This window comes from Neoarius graeffei, chromosome 8 (assembly GCF_027579695.1).
Source record: "Neoarius graeffei isolate fNeoGra1 chromosome 8, fNeoGra1.pri, whole genome shotgun sequence".
Taxonomy (NCBI): domain Eukaryota; kingdom Metazoa; phylum Chordata; class Actinopteri; order Siluriformes; family Ariidae; genus Neoarius; species Neoarius graeffei.
In genome coordinates, this window is record NC_083576.1 from 92,570,444 (window position 1) to 92,596,001 (window position 25,558).

Genomic DNA, 25,558 nt, shown 5'->3' on the forward strand with positions numbered 1-25,558 from the left:
CTTTACAGAATAATAATCACCTCGAGCAACTTGGCAAAATGGTGGCCAATCGCTTCGTCACCGTAAGTGAGGAAGAATTACAAATGATGAAAGAAAATGCTGTTCCTAAAAGCACTAAAGATGCTACAAAGTTTGGTCTAAAACTATGCAAAAGGAAGATGGAGTTGGGATTTATTTTATCGATTTCAAAACAAAGTATTTTATGTGACTCAGCGTAGAGAAGTGACTGGTATTACATTTGCATGCCGCTTTTGAAGTTCGAAACAAATGATTTTTTAATTTAATTTTTAAAAAATAATCACCTGTGTATTTCTACTGAAATAATTATCCGCCTCAACTTCATCTCGGTAATTATTCACCAATATTCTGGGTCTGGAGCTCCAGCACAACCGGCAGACAAAATACTTAAACATCAAACCATAAAATCATAAAAAGAAAAACAAAAGGAGAAAAAAAAAAGAAAAATAAAAAACTCCAGTGAGAAACAGCAGCCAAAATGCACACAGCGTACTCTCAACCAGAAACGGAAATGACTCCGTTGTAATAATATGTAAATTAGATTATTTTTAGGGCGGCACAGTGGTGTAGTGGTTAGCGCTGTCGGCTCACAGCAAGAAGGTCCGGGTTCGAGCCCCGTGGCCGGTGAGGGCCTTTCTGTGTGGAGTTTGCATGTTCTCCCCGTGTCCGCGTGGGTTTCCTCCGGGTGCTCCGGTTTCCCCCACAGTCCAAAGACATGCAGGTTAGGTTAACTGGTGACTCTAAATTGAGCGTAGGTGTGAATGTGAGTGTGAATGGTTGTCTGTGTCTATGTGTCAGCCCTGTGATGACCTGGCGACTTGTCCAGGGTGTACCCTGCCTTTCGCCCGTAGTCAGCTGGGATAGGATCCAGCTTGCTTGCGACCCTGTAGAACAGGATAAAGCGGCTACAGATAATGAGATGAGATTATTTTTAGTGTGTTAATTGTGCCTCATTCCTACAATTATGAAAAAGTTACACCTCTTCTAGGAAAAGCACAAGCATTAAATCCAATATTTGGTTGTCTGTTTTACATTTCAGCACACACTTGGTTTCAGTTTGGTTTGTGTAGGCAGTGAGTGAGAGCTTCAGAGATAAAACAAGCAAAAAAAGCAAAAAAAAAAAAAAATTGTTTTCCGTATGATATGCTTGAATCTTGACCAAAATATAAATTTGGCGTTGTTTCTGCAAGCCATGAATATCATCCAGATAAAGCGTAAATCAGCCAAGGATGTAAAAAAGCAAGGGATTTTATTTTAAACATTTGCTCTCAATCAGTATGCACTATTATACTATTCTGTCCACCAACAGACAGGAACGAGCAAGAATCCAGAGTTTGGAAGTGTTTAATGAGGACCTGTCCATCACACTTCACAGATAAAGTGAGTGCTCCGTGGCAGCTAGACACATTCCACATCCTGATGGATAAACAGCGCTCGGAGCTTCGCACCGTCAGTTTATACTGAATGAAGTGTCTGAAAATATTCATCTCATGACAGGCTGGTGTTTTTATTTTCTTGTATCAGGATTCCACAGCAATCAGAAACACTGTAAATGAGCAGTATGTGGACAGAACATTCAATTCAATATCATGGACGTATAAGGATTTCTCATTTTGTCTTAGTTTTAAATAGTTTATTCTCAAATAACAAGTTTCCAGCCAACAGGATATGTGGATTTTACTCTGGTAAAAAATCCATCTCATTTTTCCGTGAAGCAACAGACAGATCGATCTGTCACACAGCTGTTCGTCCGGGTCACGGCACCACCGGAAAATAAATACAGGAAGATGGCAGGAAACTGTCAAACCTGTCACACTGTACATGGATGCGCAACTTCGCATTTCAGCTCACTTTCATTCAGACAGTGTTTTTAACTGTAAATACGGCCACAAAGCAGCTTTAGGGAGACTCGCGTTCAGGGATTTAATGAACGCTGAGGGCAGCAGAGGGAAGGAGGAATTCTTCTAAATGAGGACGAGGGAGAAAACTTTGACAGCAGCTGAGGTTCAGAAAAACTGTCTCTGTGGGGCAGACGGGTATTTGTTTAAAGACACTAAAATCAGGAGCGTATACAGGACGTGACCCCTAAAGTCTAGACACGAGTCATTAATTGGACTTTTTTACTAGTTAGCACTCACTCACTCACTCACTCACTATCTGTCTTTAAAATGCTTTAATCTGCTTTGAGTGAAGCCTAGCGATTAAATCTCAACAAGTCTCTCTCTCTCTCTGTCTCTCATTCTCTCTCTGTCTCTTTCTCTCTCTGTCTCTCCCTCCCTCTCTCTGTCTCTCTCTTTGTAACTGTCTTTGTCTCTCCCTCTCTCTCTCTCTCTCTCTCTCTCCCTCCCTCTCTCTGTAACTGTCTCTCTCTCTCCCCCTCTCTCACTCCCTCTCTCATGCCCTCTGTCTCTCATTCCCCCCTTCTCTCTCTCTCTCTCTCACGCCCTCTGTCTCTCTCTGTCTCTCTCACTCCCTCTCTCTCGCTGTCTCAGTCTCTCTCTCTCTCTCTCCCTCTCTCACTCCCTCTGTCTCTCATTCCCCTCTCTCTCTCTCACTCTCTCTCTCTCGGTCTCTCTCTCTCACGCCCTCTATCTCTCTCCCCCCCTCTCTCTCTCTCTGTCTCTCTCTCTCACTCCCTCTCTCACTCCCCTCTCTCTGTCTCTCTCTCCCTCCCTCTCACTCTCTCTCACACCCTCTGTCTCTCTCTGTCTCTCTCACTCCCTCTCTCTCTCTGTCTCAGTCTCTCTCTCCCTCTCTCATGCCCTGTCTCTCTCTCACTCCCTCTCTCATGCTCTCTCTCTCTCTCTCTCTCTCTCTCAGTGGTGCCCCACCCAAGCTGTATTCCCGGCTCAGGCCCAGAGTTTCTGGGATACAGTGGGATTCACCTCCAGCGTGACCCAAATAATGTCCTGAGTTAAGATGAATAAAAGTAAATTAATGCGATTTAAATCAATTCAGAACTCCTGAATTCTTGAGTCTGTGGTTTGTTTGTTTGTTTGTTTGGTTTCTAGTTTGGGGTCCAAGCACAAAGTGCTGAAATTTGATTGTTAATTTTTATAATTCTGAGGATGAATCAAATGAAAACCTTGGGGGGGGGGGGGGGGGGGGGTTGCCTATTTTGCTTTATTTACTGCAACTACGTGTCACAAAAACATATCATCATTATTTTATTTTATCCTGTGAACAGCTTCTGAAGAGCCTCAATTATACACTGTTCAGGTTTTTATTTGACTTACTGTCATATTTTAAGTTTTAATTCCAACATTATGAACCTGGTTCTTTATGAACAAATTACAATCCAGGAGACGTAAGACGTAAAAGTCAGAACTGAAGACTTCTGATTCATTTCTTTGCTTTATGATGTCTTTGATTCGCTATGGATTTACACTTCAGACAAATTAAAATAATTTTTTAATATAATATAATATAATGTAATGCATATATACGGATATATATATATATATATATATATATATATATATATATATATATATATATATATATATATAATCTCCTTCTCATCCCCGGCGGGGGGGTGGTATCCATGTCATCCTCATGCTCGGGTCCTCTACCAGAGGCCTGGGAGTTTGAGGGTTCTGCGCAGTATCTTCGATGTTCCTAGGACTGCGCTCTTCTGGACTGAGGCTTCAGATGCTGTTCCTGGGATTTGCTGGAGCCACTCTCCCAGTTTGGGGGTTACTGCCCCAAGTGCCCCCACTACCACAGGGACCACGCAACCCTTGACCTTCCACATCCGTTCCAGCTGCTCTTTCAACCCTTGATACTTCTCAAGTTTCTCATGTTCCTTCTTCCTGATGTTGGCGTCAGCTGGGATCGCCACATCTATCACCACCACCCTCTTCTGCTCTTTGTCCACCACCACTATGTCCGGTTGGTTAGCCAGGATCTGTTTGTCAGTCTGAAAGCTGAAGTCCCACAGAACCTTGGCCCTGTTGTTCTCAGCCACCTTCTGTGGTATGGCCCATTGGGACTTGGGTACTTCTATTCCATACTGGTTGCAGATGTTCCTGTATACTATCCCAGCCACTTGGTTGTGCCTCTCCATGTACGCTGATCCAGCTAGCATCTTACACCCTGCTACTATGTGCTGGACTGTTTCAGGGGCTTCTTTGCACAGTCTGCATCTTGGGTCTGATCTACTCTGGTAGATCCTGGCCTCTATGGCTCTTGTGCTTATGGCCTGTTCTTGTGCTGCCATGATTAGTGCCTCTGTGCTGTCTGTCAGTCCTGCATTATCCAGCCACTGGTAGGATTTCTTGATATCAGCCACTTCCTCTATCTGACGGTGGTACATGCCATGTAGGGGTTTGTCCCTCCAGGTTGTCTGTTCCTCCTCCTCTGCACTCTCATCAGGGTTCTGCTGCCTGAGACATTCACTTAGCAGTTCATCCTTTGGGGCCATCTTTCTGATGTATTCTCGGATTTTCAATGTTTCATCCTGGACCGTGGTCTTGATGCTCACTAGCCCTCGGCCTCCCTCTTTCCGCTTAGTGTATAGTCTCAGGGTGCTGGACTTGGGGTGGAACCCTCCATGCATGGTGAGGAGCTTTCTAGTCTTGATATCTGTGGCTTCTATCTCCTCCTTTGGCCAGTTTATGATACCAGCGGGGTATCTGATGACTGGTAGTGCGTACATGTTGATGGCTCGGACCTTGTTCTTACCATTCAGCTGACTTTTCAGGACCTGCCTTACTCTCTGGAGGTATTTGGCTGTGGTTGACTTCCTTCTGGCCTCTTCATGGTTTCCATTAGCCTGTGGGATGCCAAGGTACTTGTAGCTGTCTTGGATATCACCTATGTTGCCCTCTGGTAGGTCAATCCCCTCAGTCCAGATCATCTTGTCTCTCTTTGAGACCATCCGGCCACACTTGTCCAGAGAGGCAAGATGATCCGGTATATGCCGCACTTGATGTTGACTTGGGCAATGGGTTTTGAGTTGGCCTCTAGGGTTGTCTTCCACATTTCCATTGAGTTCTGGATGAAGGTCCTTAGGTTCCTGTTGATCTTATACAGTTCCAGACATTCCAGTATCCATGTGTGTGGCATTGAGTCATAGGCTTTCTTGTAGTCAATCCAGGCAGTGCACAGGTTGGTCTGTCTCTTCTTACAGTCTCGGGCAACTGTTCTATCAACCAGTAGCTGGTGCTTGGCTCCTCTGGTGTTACTGCCAATTCCTTTCTGTGCCTCGCTCATGTATTGATCCACATGCTTACTCATTTTTGCCACAATGATGCCTGACAGGGCCTTCCATGTTGTGCAGAGACAGGTAATTGGCCGGTAGTTGGATGGGATGGGTCCCTTCTGGGGGTCCTTCATGATTAGGACTGTTCTGCCTTGGGTTAGCCATTCTGGGTGGGTCCCATCCCTCAGCAGCTGGTTCATCTGTGCTGCTAGGCATTCATGGAGTGCAGTTAGCTTCTTCAGCCAGTACGTATGGATCATATCGGGGCCTGGTGCTGTCCAGCTCTTCATCTTTGACACTCTTTCTTGGACATCTGCCATTGAGATGGTTACTGGTTCTTGTTCTGGGAGGTTGCTCTTAGGTCCACTAACCATTGGGCATCGGTGTTGTGTGATGCCTTTCTTTCCCATATGTCTTTCCAGTATTTTTCCACCTCAGCTCTTGGTGGGTCTGACCGGTTGTTGTTTCCCTGCCACTGAGAGTACACCTTGGCTGGTTCAGTGGAGAACAGCTTGTTTATTCTCCTGGCCTCTCCCTCCTTGGTGTATCTCTTCAACCGGGTGGCCAGAGCTGTTAGTCGCTGTTTGGCAGTTTCGAGTGCCTCTGGTATGGAGAGTGAGTTGTACTTCCTGGGTGCCCCTTTATTCACCATGTTCCCTTTCTGTAATTCAGCTAGCTGGCTAACTTCTCTCCGTGCTGCCTTTATCTTGGCCTCTAATCGTCTTTTCCATGGTGGATACTGTTTGTTATGTCCCGACCCCACCTTGTGTCCAAGCATCTCCATGATTACTGTTGCTGTACTGTGTATCAGGTTGTTGGTCTCAGTGATGGTTCTTGTGGAGATTGTCAGAGCAGCATTCACATCTACTAATAGATCTTCTGAAGATACTTGGCAACTCAGCTTCGGTATTCGTCGGGGGCTCCAGGTTTCCAGTTGGGTCACGATCTTCCTTCTCAGGTCAGCAACTCTTGTGTTGAGGCTGTTAGCTGTTGGGGCTTGGTACCCAATCTCTGGTTGTGGGGATGATGATGACATCTCCCCCTTGCTGTAGCATCGTTGTTGTATTTCATTAATCTCTAGTTGTGATAGTAGATTTCGATGTTGGAACACTGGGCTAATAGCTGTTTCTTTGTTAGCCTTGATTGTGGGTTTCGAAGTATCCAATGGTCCCACATTCGCTGCATGTATCCCCTCTCTCTGGGATTGTATAGTAGCATTCCAGCAATTCCATATTTTCATTATCGATGTCTTGTTCCAGTAGCCCATTTCTCATCAGTTTGTCCTGGTTCCCTAGCAACTGACGCAGACCTTGTTGACCTGGGCGACGTCTGAGCCGGTATGACTCTATCAGTTATGTCTTCACTCATTCCTGAGGTAGGCTGATATATCATGAGGGGTCTTGCCTAAGGACCCTTACTGGATGATGTTTTGCCCCGACCGGGATTCGAACCCCGATCTCCTGCATCGTAGTCAGTGAGCATTACCACTGTACTATCCAGCTGATTTATATATATATATATATATATATATATATATAATTTTTTTCTTTTAAAGCAAAGGTTCATCTCACACCAAATAGTGACTTTGTTTCATTTATTATGGCTCACTGATTACTGTTTATCGTATTTTCTTTTTAATGTTGAAACATTTCATTTTGTTATTTTAAGCCATTTTTGGTCAACAGCATTTCTTTACATGTGAATAAGACTTTTATATCAGCAGCACGGTGGTGTAGTGGTTAGCACGGTCGCCTCACAGCAAGAAGGTCCGGGTTGGAGCCCAGCGGCTGGCGAGGGCCTTTCTGTGTGGAGTTTGCATGTTCTCCCTGTGTCCGCATGGGTTTCCTCCGGGCGCTCCGGTTTCCCCCACAGTCCAAAGACATGCAGTTAGGTTGATGTGGGGCGGCCTTGGGCTGAGGTGCCCTTGAGCGAGGTACCGAACCCCTGACTGCTCCCCGGGCGCTCTGGTGTGGCTGCCCACTGCTCTGAGTGTGTGTGTGTGTGTGTGTTCACTGCTTCAGATGGGTTAAATGCAGAGGATGAATCTCACTGTGCTTGAAGTGTGCATGTGACGAATAAAGGTTTCTTCTTCTTCTTTTACGCAGGACTCTGTGTGTATATATATATATATATATATATATATATATATATACATACATACATACACACATACACACACACACACACACACACAGTGGTGCTTGAAAGTTAGTGAACCCTTTAGAATTTTCTATATTTCTGCATAAATATGACCAAAAACATCATCAGATTTTCACACAAGTCCTAAAAGTAGATAAAGAGAACCCAATTAAACAAAAGAGACAACAATATTATACTTGTTCATTTATTTATTGAGGAAAATAATCCAATATTACATATCTGGGAGTGGCAAAAGTATGTGAACCTCTAGGATTAGCAGTTAATTTGAAGGTGAAATTAGAGTCAGGTGTTTTCAATCAATGGGATGACAATCAGGTGTGAGTGGGCACCCTGTTTTATTTAAAGAACAGGGATCTATCAAAGTCTGATCTTCACAACACATGTTTGTGGAAGTGAATCATGGCACGAACAAAGGAGATTTCTGAGGACCTCAGAAAAAGTGTTGCTGATGCTCATCAGGTTGGAAAAGGTTACAAAATCATCTCTAAAGAGTTTGCACTCCACCATTCTACAGTCAGACAGATTGTGTACAAATGGAGGAAATTCAAGACCATTGTTACCCTCCCCAGGAGTGGGCAACCAACAAAGATCACTCCAAGAGCAAGGTGTGTAATAGTCGGTGAGGTCACAAAGGACCCCAGGGGAACTTCTAAGCAACTGAAGGCCTCTCTCACATTGGCTAATGTTAATGTTCATGAGTCCACCATCAGCAGAACACTGAACAACAATGGTGTGCATGGCAGGGTTGCAAGGAGAAAGCCACTGCTCTACAAAAGGAACATTGCTGTTCATCTGCAGTTTGCTAAAGATCACGTGGACAAGCCAGAAGGCTATTGGAAAAATGTTTTATGGATGGATGAGACCAAAATAGAACTTTTTGGTTTAAATGAGAAGCGTTATGTTTGAAGAAAGGAAAACACTGCATTCCAGCATAAGAACCTTATCCCATCTGTGAAACATGGTGGTGGTAGTATCATGGTTTGGGCTTGTTTTGCTGCATCTGGGCCAGGACGGCTTGCCATCATTGATGGAACAATGAGTTCTGAATTATACCAGCGAATTCTAAAGGAAAATGTCAGGACATCTGTCCATGAACTGAATCTCAAGAGAAGGTGGGTCATGCAGCAAGACAACGACCCTAAGCACACAAGTCGTTCTACCAAAGAATGGTTAAAGAAGAATAAAGTGAATGTTTTGGAATGGCCAAGTCAAAGTCCTGACCTTAATCCAATGGAAATGTTGTGGAAGGACCTGAAGCGAGCAGTTCATGTGAGGAAACCCACCAACATCCCAGAGTTGAAGCTGTTCTGTACGGAGGAATGGGCTAAAATTCCTCCAAGCCGGTGTGCAGGACTGATCAACAGTTACCGCAAACGTTTAGTTGCAGTCATTGCTGCACAAGGGGGTCACACCAGATACTGAAAGCAAAGGGTCACATACTTTTGCCACTCATAGATATGTAATATTGGATCATTTTCCTCAATAAATAAATGACCAAGTATAATATTTTTGTCTGATTTGTTTAACTGGATTATCATTATCTATTTTTAGGACTTGTGTGAAAATCTGATGATGTTTTAGGTCATATTTATGCAGAAATCTAGAAAATTCTAAAGGGTTCACAAACTTTCAAGCACCACTATATATATATATATATATATATATATATATATATATATATATATATACACACACAGTGGTGCTTGAAAGTTTGTGAACCCTTTAGAATATATATACAGGGTGGTACGGTGGTGTAGTGGTTAGCGCTGTCGCCTCACAGCAAGAAGGTCCGGGTTCGAGCCCCGTGGCTGGTGAGGGCCTTTCTGTGTGGAGTTTGCATGTTCTCCCCGTGTCCGCGTGGGTTTCCTCCGGATGCTCCGGTTTCCCCCACAGTCCAAAGACATGCAGGTTAGGTTAACTGGTGACTCTAAATTGAGCGTAGGTGTGAATGTGAGTGTGAATGGTTGTCTGTGTCTATGTGTCAGCCCTGTGATGACCTGGCGACTTGTCCAGGGTGAACCCCGCCTTTCACCCGTAGTCAGCTGGGATAGGATCCAGCTCACCTGCGACCCTGTAGAACAGGATAAAGCAGCTAGAGATAATGAGATGAGATTATATATATATATATATATATATACACAATTTCTTTTTTATTTCAGTATTTATGCTTCAGCAGGTTAATATCATTTAAAGAAAAAACATTTAAAGCCTCGCAGCTGGAGAATAAAACAACAGAACAAATTAGTCAGCAAACACAAAGAGGAATAAAAGTGTTGTGAATGTTGGGATATTTATTAATTTATTTATTTGGTCAATGGTTCAGTTATTCAGGCAAAGTGTTCCACTATAATGAGTTTTAAATTTATTTTTTCAATTTCAGTTGAATTATTTAACCGGAGTGGTGTAGCTGCCATTGCTCAGATGATTTAAACCAAAGATGAGGCTCGAGTTGATTTTAAGTGCTCAATGATGTGTCTAAGTGCTTATGAAATATGAAGTGAGCACTCTGGAGAGAGCTCAGGCAACAAGCCAATGTCATCAGGGTCTTCGTGAACAGGTACATTTCCATTCCTCAGATTTACTTTCCTCCCCAAACAAAACAGCAGAATACATTTGCACATTTTTTTAAGACCTAGGCTGGATTTTCAGACCCATCCAAGAACTCTGCAGAATAATTGGCACAGGTGTTTATTTTCCTCTCTAAAATATTGCATTTTATTCAAATTTTCTCTCCAGTGCATGATTATCAGAGCCTTCTTTATTGTGGAGAGAAGCTGAGAGAATCACAGGGGGCTGAGGGACGCGACTGGAGTGGTTGTTTTTTCGTCCACTTTCTTCTACATTTAAGCACAAGGCATCATTTAGAATAATAAGACTGAGGATGAGGATTTGTTGCATTTGTTGGCTGAATTATAAAACTTTCTGTAAAGCCCATACAGTTTTATGATCAGGGTGATGATTATTTTTATAATTGGATAGATTTCATCGTGGCGGCACGGTGGTGTAGTGGTTAGCGCTGTCGCCTCACAGCAAGAAGGTCCTGGGTTCGAGCCCCGGGGCCGGCGAGGGCCTTTCTGTGCGGAGTTTGCATGTTCTCCCCGTGTCCGCGTGGGTTTCCTCCGGGTGCTCCGGTTTCCCCCACAGTCCAAAGACATGCAGGTTAGGCTAACTGGTGACTCTAAATTGACCGTAGGTGTGAATGTGAGTGTGAATGGTTGTCTGTGTCTATGTGTCAGCCCTGTGATGACCTGGCGACTTGTCCAGGGTGTACCCCGCCTTTCGCCCATAGTCAGCTGGGATAGGCTCCAGCTTGCCTGCGACCCTGTAGAAGGATAAAGCGGCTAGAGATAATGAGATGAGATGAGATGAGATTTCATCGTAAAGTGCCATGTCATAACATGATGATGTTCAGACACTTAATGACCTTAAAGCAGCTTTAAGATTTAAAATGATGTAAAATACGAGCATATTGCCATCACTGAGCACGTTTTTATTTAATTCTCACATTAACCTGGATCTCTGGTGCATAGAGACAGTGTTGCTGAATACTGGATTGTGATTGGTCAGAAAGTGTTGATTAATTTTCTATAACAGTCGCACAGGTTTATTTCAGGCACTCATTATAATATATTACATTTACATTTATGGCAGTCTGCAGACGTTTTTATTCAGAGTGACTTATATTTATATCATTTTTATATACAATTTATTATATTACATTATACGGTATTACGTTATAATTGTTACCATAGTAACAGCTCATTCACAGGGACATGTACACAGACACTATACTAATAATAAACAGATTAACTACATGTGTAATCATTGATCATTTGCTTTTTTGCGTGAGGAGAAATGTGTTTATGAAACATTTACGAAAGAGAAAACAGTGAACGCCGTTACATTAACATGCGCAACGTTAAGCGTACATTACGCAAGGACAGAGTCAAGCTTTCAGCTTTTTGTCTCGTCACATTTCTGCCTGTGAGATAACACGGTTGCCTATCGGTGATGAGCAGCAGGGTGCCATTAGTTAATGAATCTGTCCTGAATCGTGTGGTTCTGTCACTTCAGCCTGTAATCTTGGTGTTTCTGTAATTTCCTGTGACGCTCCGTACGCCAGCGCTCTGCTTCATCTCTCACTCCAGCGTTATCGCCGGCCGTGATTACAGGCGCGGTCAAGCAGCGAGCTCACGGAGCGATAAGAAAAAAAAAAAAAAACACACAGAGCTCGTGAGACGACATCGGAAAGAAATTATTCCTGGAACAAAAAACTAGATTTTAAATCTTCTCCTGTTTAATCGACTGCTGAAAGGAAAATGCTGATGGGTTCTGATAAAGATGCAGAGGCCACACCTCCTTGACTAAAACAAATACACAGAGGCCACGCCTCCTTTAATAAGGCAAAGATTCACAGGCCACACCTTTTTGACTAAGACAAAGACACAGAGGCCACACCTCCTTTAATTAAGCAGACTTTCAGAGGCCACACCTCCTTATAATAAAACAAACATTCAGACGCCACACTTCCCTGACTAAAACAGACACAGAGGCCACACCTCCTTTAATAAGGCAAAGATTCAGAGGCCACACCTTCTTGACTAGAACAAAGACACAGAGGCCACACTTCCTTTAATAAAACAGAGATTAAGAGGCCACACCTCCTTATAATAACACAAAGACACAGAGGCCACACCTCCTTTAATAAAGCAGATTTTCAGAGGCCACACCTCCTTATTACAACACAAAGACACAGAGGCCACACCTCCTTATAATAAAACAAACGTTCAGACACCACACTTCCCTGACTAAAATAAAGACACAGAGGCCACACCTCCTTTAAAAAAGCAGACTTTCAGAGGCCACACCTCCTTATAATAACACAAAGATTCAGAGGCCACATCTCCTTTAATAAGGCAAAGACACAGAGGCCACACCTCATTATAATAACACAAAGATTCAGAGGCCGCACCTCTTTTAATAAAGCAGACTTTCAGATGCCACACCTCCTTATAATAAAACAAACATTCAGACGCCACACTTCCCTGACTAAAATAGAGACACAGAGGCCACACCTCCTTATAATAAAGCAGACTTTCAGAGGCCACACCTCCTTATAATAACACAAAGATTCAGAGGCCACACCTCCTTATAATAACACAAAGATTCAGAGGCCACACCTCCTTTAATAAGGCAAAGACACAGAAGCCACACCTCATTATAATAACACAAAGATTCAGAGGCCACACCTCCTTTAATAAAGCAGACTTTCAGATGCCACACCTCCTTATAATAAAACAAACATTCAGACACCACACTTCCCTGACTAAAATAAAGACACAGAGGCCACACCTCCTGATAATAACACAAAGATTCAGAGGCCACATCTCCTTTAATAAGGCAAAGATACAGAGGCCACACCTCCTTATAATAACACAAAGATTCAGAGGCCACACCTCCTTTAATAAGGCAAAGATACAGAGGCCACACCTCCTTATAATAACACAAAGATTCAGAGGCCACATCTCCTTTAATAAGGCAAAGATACAGAGGCCACACCTCCTTATAATAACACAAAGATTCAGAGGCCACACCTCCTTATAATAAAACAAACATTCAGACGCCACACTTCCCTGACTAAAATAAAGACACAGAGGCCACACCTCCTTATAATAAAGCAGACTTTTCAGAGGCCACAGCTCCTTATAATAACACAAAGACACAGAGGCTACACCTCCTTATAATAGCACAAATATTCAGAGGCCACACCTCCTTTAATAAGGCAAAGACACAGAGGCCACACCTCATTATAATAACAGAAAGATTCAGAGACCACATCTCCTTGACTAATATAGACACAGTGGCCACACCTCCTTATAATAACACGAAGATTCAGAGGCCACACCTTCTTGACAGAAACAAAGACACAGAGGCCACACCCCCTTTAATAAAGCAGAGATTAAGAGGCCACACCTCCTTTACTAAGACAAAGGCACAGAGGCCACACTTCCTTTAATAATGCAAAGACACAGAGGCCACGCCTCCTTTACTGAAACAAATCTTAATAAGTCTTCTTGCCTTTCCTTGATTAGATGTTTATTTCATATTCAGCTCATTCTCATCTCATTATCTCTAGCCGCTTTATCCTGTTCTACAGGGTCGCAGCTGTGAGACAAAATTCATTTCAAAAGAAACGGAAAATGAAGTACATTTTTGATGATGCAATGAGTTCAGCTTAATAGGTGTGGCCTCTGTGGCTTTACCTTCTTAATGGAGGTGTGGCCTCTGAATCTTTATCTTATTAAAGAAGGTGTGGCCTCTGAATCTTTGTCTTATTAAAGGTGTGTGGCCTCTGTGGCTTCACCTTATTAATGGAAGTGTGACCTCTGAATCTTTATCTTATTAAAGGAGGTGTGGCCTCTGAATCTTTATCTTATTAAAGGAGGTGTGGCCTCTGTGTCTGTCTGGCAGTTCAAGTGAAGGAAGTGTGTCCTCTGTGTCTGGCAGTTCCAATGAAGGGAGAATAGAGGCAAGAATAGAGGTGTGGCCTTGGTGTGCATCATTAATGGTGAAGGAGGTATGCAAGGACGCGTTATCCTAATGGGCTTCATGGGCAGCTGCCCAGGGGCTCGGCCACTAGGGGGCCTCGGAGGTAGCGAGATCGGAAAATATGAAACGATATTTTCAGAAGTTTTGATCATATTGATAGCATTTTTGATGCATTTCGCCACCCGTAAGGAAGCCCACCTTGTCCCATCGCATAAATCACCCGTCATTGTCAATATGATCACTGTCCACCATGTCTTCACACCAGTGGCGGTTCCTGAATCTTTTTCAGGGGGGGCAATTTTCCCCCGTTATGTCTACATGGACCATAAATGTCCACAGGACTGAAGTAAATTGACCTGGGTAGCAAGTCAACTGTTCTACAGAATGTTCTGTAAATAGATTTTGTACTTCAAACTCCACGACCAGCAAGAATTTTACAGACTGTGCAACTTAAGGACAAACAGGAAAGTGCACTTACTGTAACAAAACAGTGTAAATAGTTGGCTAACATAACAATAGCAGTTGAATAAATAGATGAGCGGATCTTTAGATCTTGCAATTACTGGTATTTACCAAGGATATTACCAAAGTGCTAACTCTCAGAGCAAAGTGTGGCAAATATAAAAATGCACATTGGAAACATCAAAAGTGAACTGATTCTGTGACTGTGTGTGTGTGTGTGTGTGTGTGTGTGTGTGTGTGTGTGTGTGTGTGTGAGTCACGAAGTCAACCAAACCCAGAAAAACACCACGGTGACTGGAGCCCTCAGTTTCGTCTTTGCCTCGTAGAGCTAACTCGAACACTCCACAAAATTTCACGCATTGGATGAGCCAGTTTAATATGTGCCTGTTCTTGCTCACCTCATCGTTGTGGCGGCGAGCTGCTAGCCTGTAGCCCTCATCCGGTTGTGTAGCGATGTTCACTCTCCCAAAAGCTGAAAATTTCAGGCAGCTGCCCATGTGAATCTTTGATGACTCACGTTTTTTTATTTTCTCCGACAAATGACGCATGTCCGAAACTCCAGTGACCGTCCAAGCAGTGTTGTCCGTGGCGCCACCTCCAGGGTGGAAAAGTAAGCAGGGGGAGCAGAAAACCGCTGAGGCGTCCTCGCAGCCAGCTCGCCAGGATTTGCGCTGGGACCATGTTGAAGTAAAACCTCGAGTATATGATTCCCCCCCTTGTCGAAATTTGTTTTATGTTTAGATTTGGTCAAGGGGGTCCAGCTTGTTTTGTTGCCAATTTAGCTCGATTTGATCGCTGACTAAATGGAACTTCTTTTAAGGACCGCACTGAATTGCTTTCCGCATCCATCTCACCTCAGAAACTGAGAGGATCGAACGCAACTTTGCCGCGCTTCGCAGTGACGTAAGCACGTTAGGGCACGCCCCCCCACGGAACCCATAGAGATTGCATTGAAGTGTCAGTCAGGAGAAAAAAAATATATTAGCATGGGACTCTATCAGTGAACTCTTGGGCAATTTTCAGCGTGACTGAAATCACCCCAAAAGGGGCGGTACTCTAGAAGCAAGACCACCCTGATTGGACAATGGTACCCAGAGACAGATTAAAACGGCCTCGAGCAGCGCTGAAAGTTTGTTTTAAAAAAAGAAAAACTTTTTTTTTCGTTTTGGCAGTGCGTCGCCCAATCGCCCTTATGCACCAGCCGCCCTTGCTTCACACGCTACGCCAGCTTGAGTTCAATGATTTAATTAATGACTTCACTTTCCAGAAAAGTAGGAAAGTGCCGTTGTAAGTTGACCCATGGCTGTCAAACTGAATGCGCAAAGCTGTGTGCCGCTGCTGTTTGGGACATTACGTGTGTGAAAGGATGAAATGTTTCACACAGCCTAACATTTTGAGATGTATTTCTGAGAAGCAAGATTTAGAGCCCTGCACTCCCGCGGGACCCGACACAAAGCAGTGCGGCACGGGACAAATTTTGAAAGCTCACTGCGGGCGCGGGCGGGAGGGGGAGTGCACAATGCGGGAGCGGGCGGGAGAGCTGATAAGCTGCAGTCCCGCTAACTAAAAATGTGTTTAAAATAAAATTTATAAATTATTAATTTATGTCTATCATATATAATTTGTGCTGGATATTTTATTTGGCATTAATAAAAACATTTTAAGATGCCTAAATTTGCGGATGTGGTCTAATCTCGCGTACGTTTCCGATTCCCTTCCCCTCTTCCGTGTTTGAGATCTCCGATCATGGCAGAAGAGCAGAGCTCCTCTAGTGAAGCTCACAGTGCTTCAGAAGTAAGTGCTGCTTTAAAAAGAAAGTAGGGGGCAGGGCACCATCACGCTGTGTCTTTAAATTATATTAATTTCTTATAGGCCTACTTGTATTTCCTAGAATGTAAATGTGAGGAGTGACATATAAGCTATGTGCAATGTACAATATGCTTAATATCCACTGTAGATTTTGGTAGGTGTGTTGGGTATCTCTGTAAAGCCTCAGCTGCGCATGCCGCCTGGCAACGCGCACCCTCGCTCCGTGCTCTAGGTGAAGGATCGGTCAGTGGAGAGCTCAGCTAAGATCAGCATGTTTAATTCCCCAAGCCAATGACAAGAACTTTCGTGAGAAATAACGCGAACGTCTGCATCATGCGGGATTTGTGGGCGGGAGCGGGACAAAATATGGCAGGCGCGGGCGGGAGCGGGACTGAAAATCATAATTCTTTGCGGGAGCGGGCGGGAGCGGGACTGCACAATGCGGGAGCGGGCCTGAAAATTCTGTCCCGCGCAGACCTCTAGCAAGATATTTTTCTTTCTTTGTTATCGCTCTTTGTTTTCACAAGTTAAAAGTCGCCTGGATTCCAAAATGAAGACGAACGGTTATATACCAAATGAATGTTCTTGTTCTGAATACTAAAGAAACTGTTGTAGGCCTCGGTTATGTTCTTGACATGTTGTTCATTGACTCACTCATTCAAAGGCTTCTTGAGGCTAAACTTTAGTTAACCGGACTTGTTAACCGTGATGTCTGATGGATTTTTTCACCATGCAGTTGCCTATTTCACCATTGCTTTTTCTCCATTAAATAGGTGTTGATGGATATAAAGTTTTATCGTTCAATAGTATTTCTAATTGTGCCACTGTCATTATTTAAGTGTTTGTGTCTAGTTAGACAGGCGCGTCTGAGGGGGTGAATTTGCTGAGCGCAGTTGACAACAGGCGGGGGTGGGGCCTCAGGGGTGTGTCTGCCCAGGGCCTCGGGGGGGTGTCTGCCCAGGGCCTCGGAAGGGTTAACACAGCCCTGGAGGTATGGCCTAGGTATCTGTCAGTCCTAGTAAAAGAGGCATGGTCTATGTCTGTTAGTTGTAGTAAAAGAGGCGTGGCCTATGTATCTGTCAGTCGCAGTTCAGGTGCATATGTATATTACAGGACTTTCGGATTGGAGCCCATTTTAATGTAAACACTGTTCAGAATAAGATGAGTAACTTTAGCTGATACAGAAAGTATCAGATACAGAATACAAAAAAAAAAACCCTTCACTTAAAATATGCCAAGTATTTGCATGGAACCATATACGACATCATGGCATTAGAGCTGAGATGGGAAAGCAGTGTGTATTACTGATACTGAAGAACAGGAAGGTCTGGAGAGGAACAGCACCGTAACATGATACATCTCTCTCAGAGAAAAACACACTGCAAAGGTAACACCCTATAGTGCTGAAGGGGACTTGGGGAGATTTGGAAAGGGCACAGGGATCTGATGGAGCACAGTGGATTTATGACATCGCCCCACACCTCATCATGGCCGAGCAAGCCTGAGCAGCAATCATCGTCCTGCAGGAAATGATGCCGCTGCGCTCCCCTGCAGAAACACCACAGATGAAACTGCCATTTCTGTCCTTAATCTAGCAGCCTCCAGTCTCCTCCTCCTCCTTCACTCCAGCTCCCTCCCGCACAGCTGATGGCCCGATATGAGCCGCCGGAACTCAGGCTGGAAAATATGAGCTCTCGTCAGCTGGAGAGATTAACTACAGAAAAATATAGATCACAAACAAACTAATCACGATGCCTCACTCAAAGCGTGAAGATTTATAGACTGGCCTGTATCTCGACTTTCTGTGGAAATTCGGACAGGTTTTAATCCATCCTCTTTATCGCTCTTACACGCCACAGAGCTGCTGAATTCTGGATTGTGATTGGTCTAAAGAGCAGGTGTTGATTAATTTTCTAGAACAGCAGCTCTGATGGTAGTGCAGCTGCAAGTCACAGCTGCATTATGTTATCATTTCTATAGTAACAGCTCACTCGCAAGGAATTGTTCGGTGGGTGCACCATCTCATCTCATCTCATTATCTGTAGCTGCTTTATCCTGTTCTACAGGGTCGCAGGCGAGCTGGATCCTATCCCAGCTGACTACGGGCGAAAGGCGGGGTACACCCTGGACAAGTCGCCAGGTCATCACAGGGCTGACACATAGACACAGACAACCATTCACACTCACATTCACACCTACGCTCAATTTAGAGTCACCAGTTAACCTAACCTGCATGTCTTTGGACTGTGGGGGAAACCGGAGTACCCGGAGGAAACCCACGCGGACACGGGGAGAACATGCAAACTCCGCACAGAAAGGCCCTCGCCAGCCACGAGGCTCGAACCCGGACCTTCTTGCTGTGAGGCGACAGCACTAACCACTACACCACCATGCCGACTGTGGGCGCTCCATGCTCTACATAAACAGGTTAGAATTTAATCATAAATATTTGTGCAAGAAGACTCAATGTTTATTTATCATCTCTGGAAGGAGTCTCCAGTGTCAGCGCTGTGTAACAGTCAGAGGTGAAGCTGAAACTAAGAATTCTCACATCTTCAGGACAGAAGAGTTTACACTTCATTGCAGTTTCTTGGAAACATCACAAGTTGTGTTTTATTTTTCATCTTATTAAGTTCAAGTGAGAGAACAAAGAGAGTCCGGTGATGGAAAGAGTGTTTATTGCTGCTATAACGTAAATGAGGTTTGATGTTCAATGTTGTGTAATATAGATATTTAATCACTGCCTAAAAGCAGAGCTCCTGATGAATAATATTACAGCACCATGAATGAACCATCAAATTGTGTTGTGTCATGTTTTTCACCTCAATAAATCACTGCATCATCTTGAGCCAGTGAAACCAATAATGAGGTTCACATTTGTTCCTTTCTTTGACACCGCATGCCATACGCCAGAAACAACACCAACCCGCAACAATCTTGACAGCAGTAGACAAAATTTTTGAAAAGTTGCTGTCTACAGTTAGTATAACAGTTTAATTCAATATTTGACCCATTTAACTCCGCCCATCGTAAGACCTACAGTTGTGAATCTACACTAATTTGTCTAATGGAAGATTGGAAGTACAAGTTAGACAATGGAAAGACAGTTGACATTCTGTCAACAGTTATGAGTAAAGCATTCAATTCTATTCACCCGGCTTTACTCTTGTCAAAACTGAAGGCTTATGGGCTCTCCCACACTGGTGTAGAACTTATGAGACTTTACAGGCCAAGAAAGCAGAGTATGTTTAAGCCAAGTAACCAGCAACTGGTAAAGTGTCCAAAGAGGATGTCCACAAGGATCATCGTTAGGGCTTACACTTTGGAACGTATATCAGAATCCCCATTCTCATTCTCATTATCTGTAGCCGCTTTATCCTGTTCTACAGGGTCGCAGGCAAGCTGGATCCTATCCCAGCTGACTACGGGCGAAAGGCGGGGTACACCCTGGACAAGTCGCCAGGTCATCACAGGGCTGACACATAGATACAGACAACCATTCACACTCACATTCACACCTACGCTCAATTTAGAGTCACCAGTTAACCTAACCTGCATGTCTTTGGACTGTGGGGGAAACCGGAGCACCCGGAGGAAACCCACGCGGACACGGGGACAACATGCAAACTCCACACAGAAAGGCCCTCGCCGGCCACGGGGCTCGAACCCGGGCCTTCTTGCTGTGAGGCGACAGCGCTAACCACTACACCACCGTGCCACCCCTCGTATATCAGAATGATATACTTTATGTTCAGCATCATTGTCAGACCACGAGTTGGCCTAGTGGTTAGCGTGTCCGCCTCTCGACCAGGCGATCGCGAGTTCTACTCGCAGTCAGGTCATACCAAAGACCATCATAAAACTGGTACCTACTACCATCTGGCAAGGCACATTGCAATACAGATGGGAGTGGGGAAGTCAAACTCTCGCAGTTACCAGAGGACCCGCCCCCCACTGTAACCCTAGCTGTATAGGCAAGAGGCTGAGGGCTGTGGAAATGGAGATTGGCACCACACCCATATGTTTTAAAGAGTTGGTGAGTACTGGGACAGGAGACTGCCTGGGAAGACCAGATTCTGGCACGAGAGGGACTTTGACTTTGATCATTGTCAGCTTTCGGCCTATGCAGATGATCATCAAATGTACTGTTCTCATCAAGATCCAGAGGAGGCAGTCAAGGTATTACAGTTTTTCTCAATTGGTTTGGCTCATTTCCTGAAACTGAGATGACATTCTCAAAATAACATGGACAAATCCCCAAACCCACTTGCAACTTCTCACAACAGATTGGCATTTCTCATTGCTTTCGTCAAATTGCAAATCCTTTGTACATGTCTCCGGTGTCTAGTGCATCCTTGCAAATGGTTATGTACAAGTGGCCCACAGTTAACACAATCATCCCACATTTAGCTCAACTTCCAAATGAATATATGTTCATAATCTATCCCAATTAGCTGCTTCTCAATGTTATGGTCGTTCCCTCCAAAACATGTCAGAACAATTTCATCGTATAAGCCATCATATGCAGAATAGTCTGCTCAATTGTCAAAATTAGTCAAGGACATAATACAATATAGTATATATATATATATTTTTGTCAGAAGAATTTGGAAGATTTTTGGAATAAATACATGGCAGTTAGGTGAATAAGTGACAGGTGAATTCAGGTTTAGACTAACGATGGAGGAGTTTCCCACATCACAGATGACCAATCCAACAGTTTGTGGAGTTACCTGGCAGGTGTTGTGTATGACTGTGCCTACGGCCATACATGTATATATAGAGCTTGGCCTGGTGCCAGTACTATTTGCAGAATGAATATGGAGGAACCTCAACAAGGTCAACTTCCAGCTGGAGGAAGGGGAAGAGGAAGAGATGGAGGAGGAAGGAGAGGAAGAGGAAGAGGGGTGCGTATGCGTGGTGGTGGAGTAGGGGGAAGAGGGCGAGGCGTGCGTAGGCATCACACTGTCCCCGATGAAATTAGAGCCACCATTATTGACCATGTTGTCAGGAATACAGAGAGGGTAAAAGAACTGCGGTACCAGTATGTGCAGGTAAGTCAATTACTGTATTTGTTTTCCACCATTGTAACCTATACACTATGCAGAGGTTCAAAGTTTGGGGGGTTTTCCTTATCTTTACTGTACCTTTGGAATCCAGTATCTGACCACAGAATTTTGCCTAAGAACTGTAACAGAAAACTGTGATTAGTATTTCTCCATTTTGTGTCACATACCAGCTGGAGTATCTCTGCATAGGCCAGCATAGGTTTGGAACCGTTGCAGGTTATATTGACTTTGTGAAGAAGATATTACTGCTGTGTATGACCCATCTGCATGATTTGGTTTTACCTGTGTTTCTCTTTTGTAGAGAATAATGGCATTGGAGGGAATAGAAACACCTCATCTCCTGGTGTTTGTGGACGAGGCAGGTTTCAATCTGGCCAAGTGCCGCAGGCGCGGACGTAACATCATTGGCCAGCGGGCCACAGTAGACGTCCCGGGTCAAAGAGGAGGAAATATCACAATGTGTGCGGCCATTTCTGACAATGGTGTGGCCACACATATTGCAAGCCTAGGCCCATACAACACGCAGAGGCTCCTCCTCTACCTGGATCGTCTGTATGTGGATTTGGTCCCCGAGAATGAAAGGGGACTCGAAGCGCCCCACCTATCACAATTTGTCATTGTGTGGGACAATGTCAGCTTTCACCGTGGCCCACTCATCAGAGCGTGGTTCGACACCCATCCAAGGATGCGTAATGTTTTTTTACCACCATACTCGCCATTCCTCAATCCCATTGAAGAATTTTTTTCTGCTTGGAGGTGGAGGGTTTATGAACGCCACATTGGGGATCAGAGGTCTCTCCTCAATGCCATGGATGCTGCCTGCGATGACATCACAGGCGATCAGTGTCGGGGTTGGCTAAGACATTCACGCCGCTTCTTTCCACGCTGCATCGCAAGGGAGAACATCCGGTGCGATGTTGATGAAAATCTGTGGCCAAACAGAGAGCAGCGGATGGATGGCCTGGAGGATGAGGAAGGCTACCAGGAGAGGGTGGGGGAAGACAGCAACAGCGACTAATCCAAGTGTTAAACTTGTGGAACTTGCTTTTTTCAATTCCTTTTTTGGTTCATGTTTATATTTTGTGATATAGCCTATAGACGCATGACATCACATGCAGGAGGTAAATGCATATTTTCCTTTTACTGTATACCTATACTCTCTGTTCGTAATGCAGTAATGCATGCAATTTTGTTTGTGTGAAAATTGTGTGAATAAACAATTTCTTTGGTGAAATGAGTGCACTGTGTGTGGTGTCAAACTTTGGAGGCTGCTGTCACTGTAAAACCCTATTTCTCCAGTTTTATATATAATAGTATTCCTTTAGCTAGACCTCTGACAAACTGTCTAAGCATTTTGACTTGCAGTGCTTACACGATGCCAAAGGGACAATGCATTTTGGGGGTATTGACTATTTATTTGAGAAGGATATTTAGTTTTGACACATGGATAAACTGTTTTGGGAGAGATATGAGCATTTGCAGATGATCCATGTAATTGTGTTGAGCCATCCAGGTCATTTAGACAGAAGCACTTAATGAACAAAAATGAGGCCAAGCAATTGAGAAGGATCTATGCCATTTTTATGGTACTGACTATTTACATGGGAAAGGGATTTCCTTTTGAAGCGTGAATGAATGGTTTTGGGAGAGATATGACATTTTGCTGGTTATCTGAAGGGTTGTGCAGAGCTGTATCACTGTTTCGCAAAATGACCTTATAGTTATAGGAATGTCATCTCAGTTTCAAGAAATGAGCCAAACCAATTGAGAAAAACTGTAACTTGCGACGGACATAACCCCTCAAAGTGGTACTGTGAAAACTTTCTGGAGGGAAACACTGACAAATATCAAGCAATGGTTATACCAAAGAGCTCACAATCACTCGATATCATAATTGACCACTCTAAAATTAAGTCACTAGAGAGCCTGAAATTGCCTGGTGTCACCATCGACAGCAACCTGCTCTTGACAGAGTATATATCAGAAACCTTTAAGAAAGCTAGCTGATGAATAGAGGTACTGATGAGATTTCGGAAACTTATTCCAATCAAGGCCAAGCAAAACATCTACAAGGTGGCCATCCTACCGTATTTGTCATATCGTGGTCTGGTCTGGCACTTTTGTCGATCATCAGACAAGAAAAAACCAGAGCGCATAAATGAACAAGGACTAAGAGCGGCGTCCTACAACTGGAGTCAGCCGTATGAGGAGCTGTTGGCACATGCTGGAATGACCAGTCTGTACAACAGAAGGCTACAAGACATAGCAATAATGATGTATAAAGTAAACAACAACATGCTGCTTGCTAATACAACCCCGATTCCAAAAAAGTTGGGACAAAGTACAAATTGTAAATAAAAACAGAATACAATAATTTACAAATCTCAAAAACTGATATTGTATTCACAATAGAACATAGACAACATATCACATGTTGAAAGTGAGACATTTTGAAATTTCATGCCAAATATTGGCTCATTTGAAATTTCATGACAGCAACACATCTCAAAAAAGTTGGGACAGGGGCAATAAGAGGCTGGAAAAGTTAAAGGTACAAAAAAGGAACAGCTGGAGGACCAAATTGCAACTCATTAAGCCAATTGGCAATAGGTCATTAACATGACTGGGTATAAAAAGAGCATCTTGGAGCGGCAGCGGCTCTCAGAAGTAAAGATGGGAAGAGGATCACCAATCCCCTTAATTCTGCACCGACAAATAGTGGAGCAATATCAGAAAGGAGTTCAACAGTGTAAAATTGCAAAGAGTTTGAACATATCATCTACAGTGCATAATATCATCAAAAGACTCAGAGAATCTGGAAGAATCTCTGTGCGTAAGGGTCAAGGCCGGAAAACCATACTGGGTGCCCGTGATCTTCGGGCCCTTAGACGGCACTGCATCACATACAGGCATGCTTCTGTATTGGAAATCACAAAATGGGCTCAGGAATATTTCCAGAGAACATTATCTGTGAACACAATTCACCGTGCCATCCACCGTTGCCAGCTAAAACTCTATAGTTCAAAGAAGAAGCCATATCTAAACATGATCCAGAAGCGCAGACGTCTTCTCTGGGCCAAGGCTCATTTAAAATGGACTGTGGCAAAGTGGAAAACTGTTCTGTGGTCAGACGAATCAAAATTTGAAGTTCTTTATGGAAATCAGGGACGCCGTGTCATTCGGACTAAAGAGGAGAAGGACGACCCGAGTTGTTATCAGTGTTCAGTTCAGAAGCCTGCATCTCTGATGGTATGGGGTTGCATTAGTGCGTGTGGCATGGGCAGCTTACACATCTGGAAAGACACCATCAATGCTGAAAGGTATATCCAGGTTCTAGAGCAACATATGCTCCCATCCAGACGACGTCTCTTTCAGGGAAGACCTTGCATTTTCCAACATGACAATGCCAAACCACATGCTGCATCAATTACAGCATCATGGCTGAGTAGAAGAAGGGTCCGGGTACTGAACTGGCCAGCCTGCAGTCCAGATCTTTCACCCATAGAAAACATTTGGCACATCATAAAACGGAAGATACGACAAAAAAGATCTAAGACAGTTGAGCAACTAGAATCCTACATTAGACAAGAATGGGTTGACATTCCTATCCCTAAACTTGAGCAACTTGTCTCCTCAGTCCCCAGACGTTTACAGACTGTTGTAAAGAGAAAAGGGGATGTCTCACAGTGGTAAACATGGCCTTGTCCCAACTTTTTTGAGATGTGTTGTTGTCATGAAATTTAAAATCCCCTAATTTTTCTCTTTAAATGATACATTTTCTCAGTTTAAACATTTGATATGTCATCTATGTTCTATTCTGAATAAAATATGGGATTTTGAAACTTCCACATCATTGCATTCCATTTTCATTTATAATTTGTACTTTGTCCCAACTTTTTTGGAATCAGGGTTAACCTGCTTGGAAGATCACCATGTACTTTTTCATCAACAGATTCAACACTGTGCATTATGGGAAACATTCACTTAGATCCTTTGGCCCATACTTGTGGTTAAAACTAGATAGTAATGATAGGAAAGCAAATTCTGTATCTTTAAGTCATGCATAAGAAAGAAGGATCTTACATCTATAGTACAAGGAAGCTGTGCCTCACGCTCTGCATGTCAAAGCGAGGACTCACTTTCTAAATTTTATAGTATACATTTAAAATTTAAGATTTATTGTTTATATTTACAATTATAGGTAGAAGTATATATTTTGGATTTTATTCATATATATTTATAGCTAGTGTCTCCAATTAGTAGGCTACTTGTAGTCAGCTATAAGTTT

The 25,558-nt window shown here is 43.6% G+C and overlaps 2 protein-coding genes across 2 annotated transcripts in view; one reads left to right on the forward strand and one right to left on the reverse strand.

Annotated features, from left to right (window-relative positions):
• LOC132889963 (cytosolic carboxypeptidase 4) overlaps positions 1-25,558 on the reverse strand; it is a 238,887-nt gene that overhangs the window by 63,478 nt on the left and 149,851 nt on the right. The gene's annotated exons all lie outside the window — the stretch shown is intronic.
• LOC132890307 (uncharacterized) lies at positions 21,094-22,504 on the forward strand. Its single transcript, XM_060927117.1, has 2 exons — positions 21,094-21,255; positions 21,572-22,504. The coding sequence occupies exons 1-2, from the start codon at positions 21,115-21,117 to the stop codon at positions 22,286-22,288; spliced, it is 858 nt and encodes a 285-aa protein (XP_060783100.1). The 5' UTR covers positions 21,094-21,114; the 3' UTR covers positions 22,289-22,504.

Bases quoted from the DNA above. Each gene is read 5' to 3' on its own strand.
- LOC132890307 (XM_060927117.1), top strand. From the start codon at position 21,115: ATGCGTGGTGGTGGAGTAGGGGGAAGAGGGCGAGGCGTGCGTAGGCAT. The intron at 21,256-21,571 runs GTAAGTCAATTA...TCTCTTTTGTAG, and splicing joins TGCGGTACCAGTATGTGCAG to AGAATAATGGCATTGGAGGG.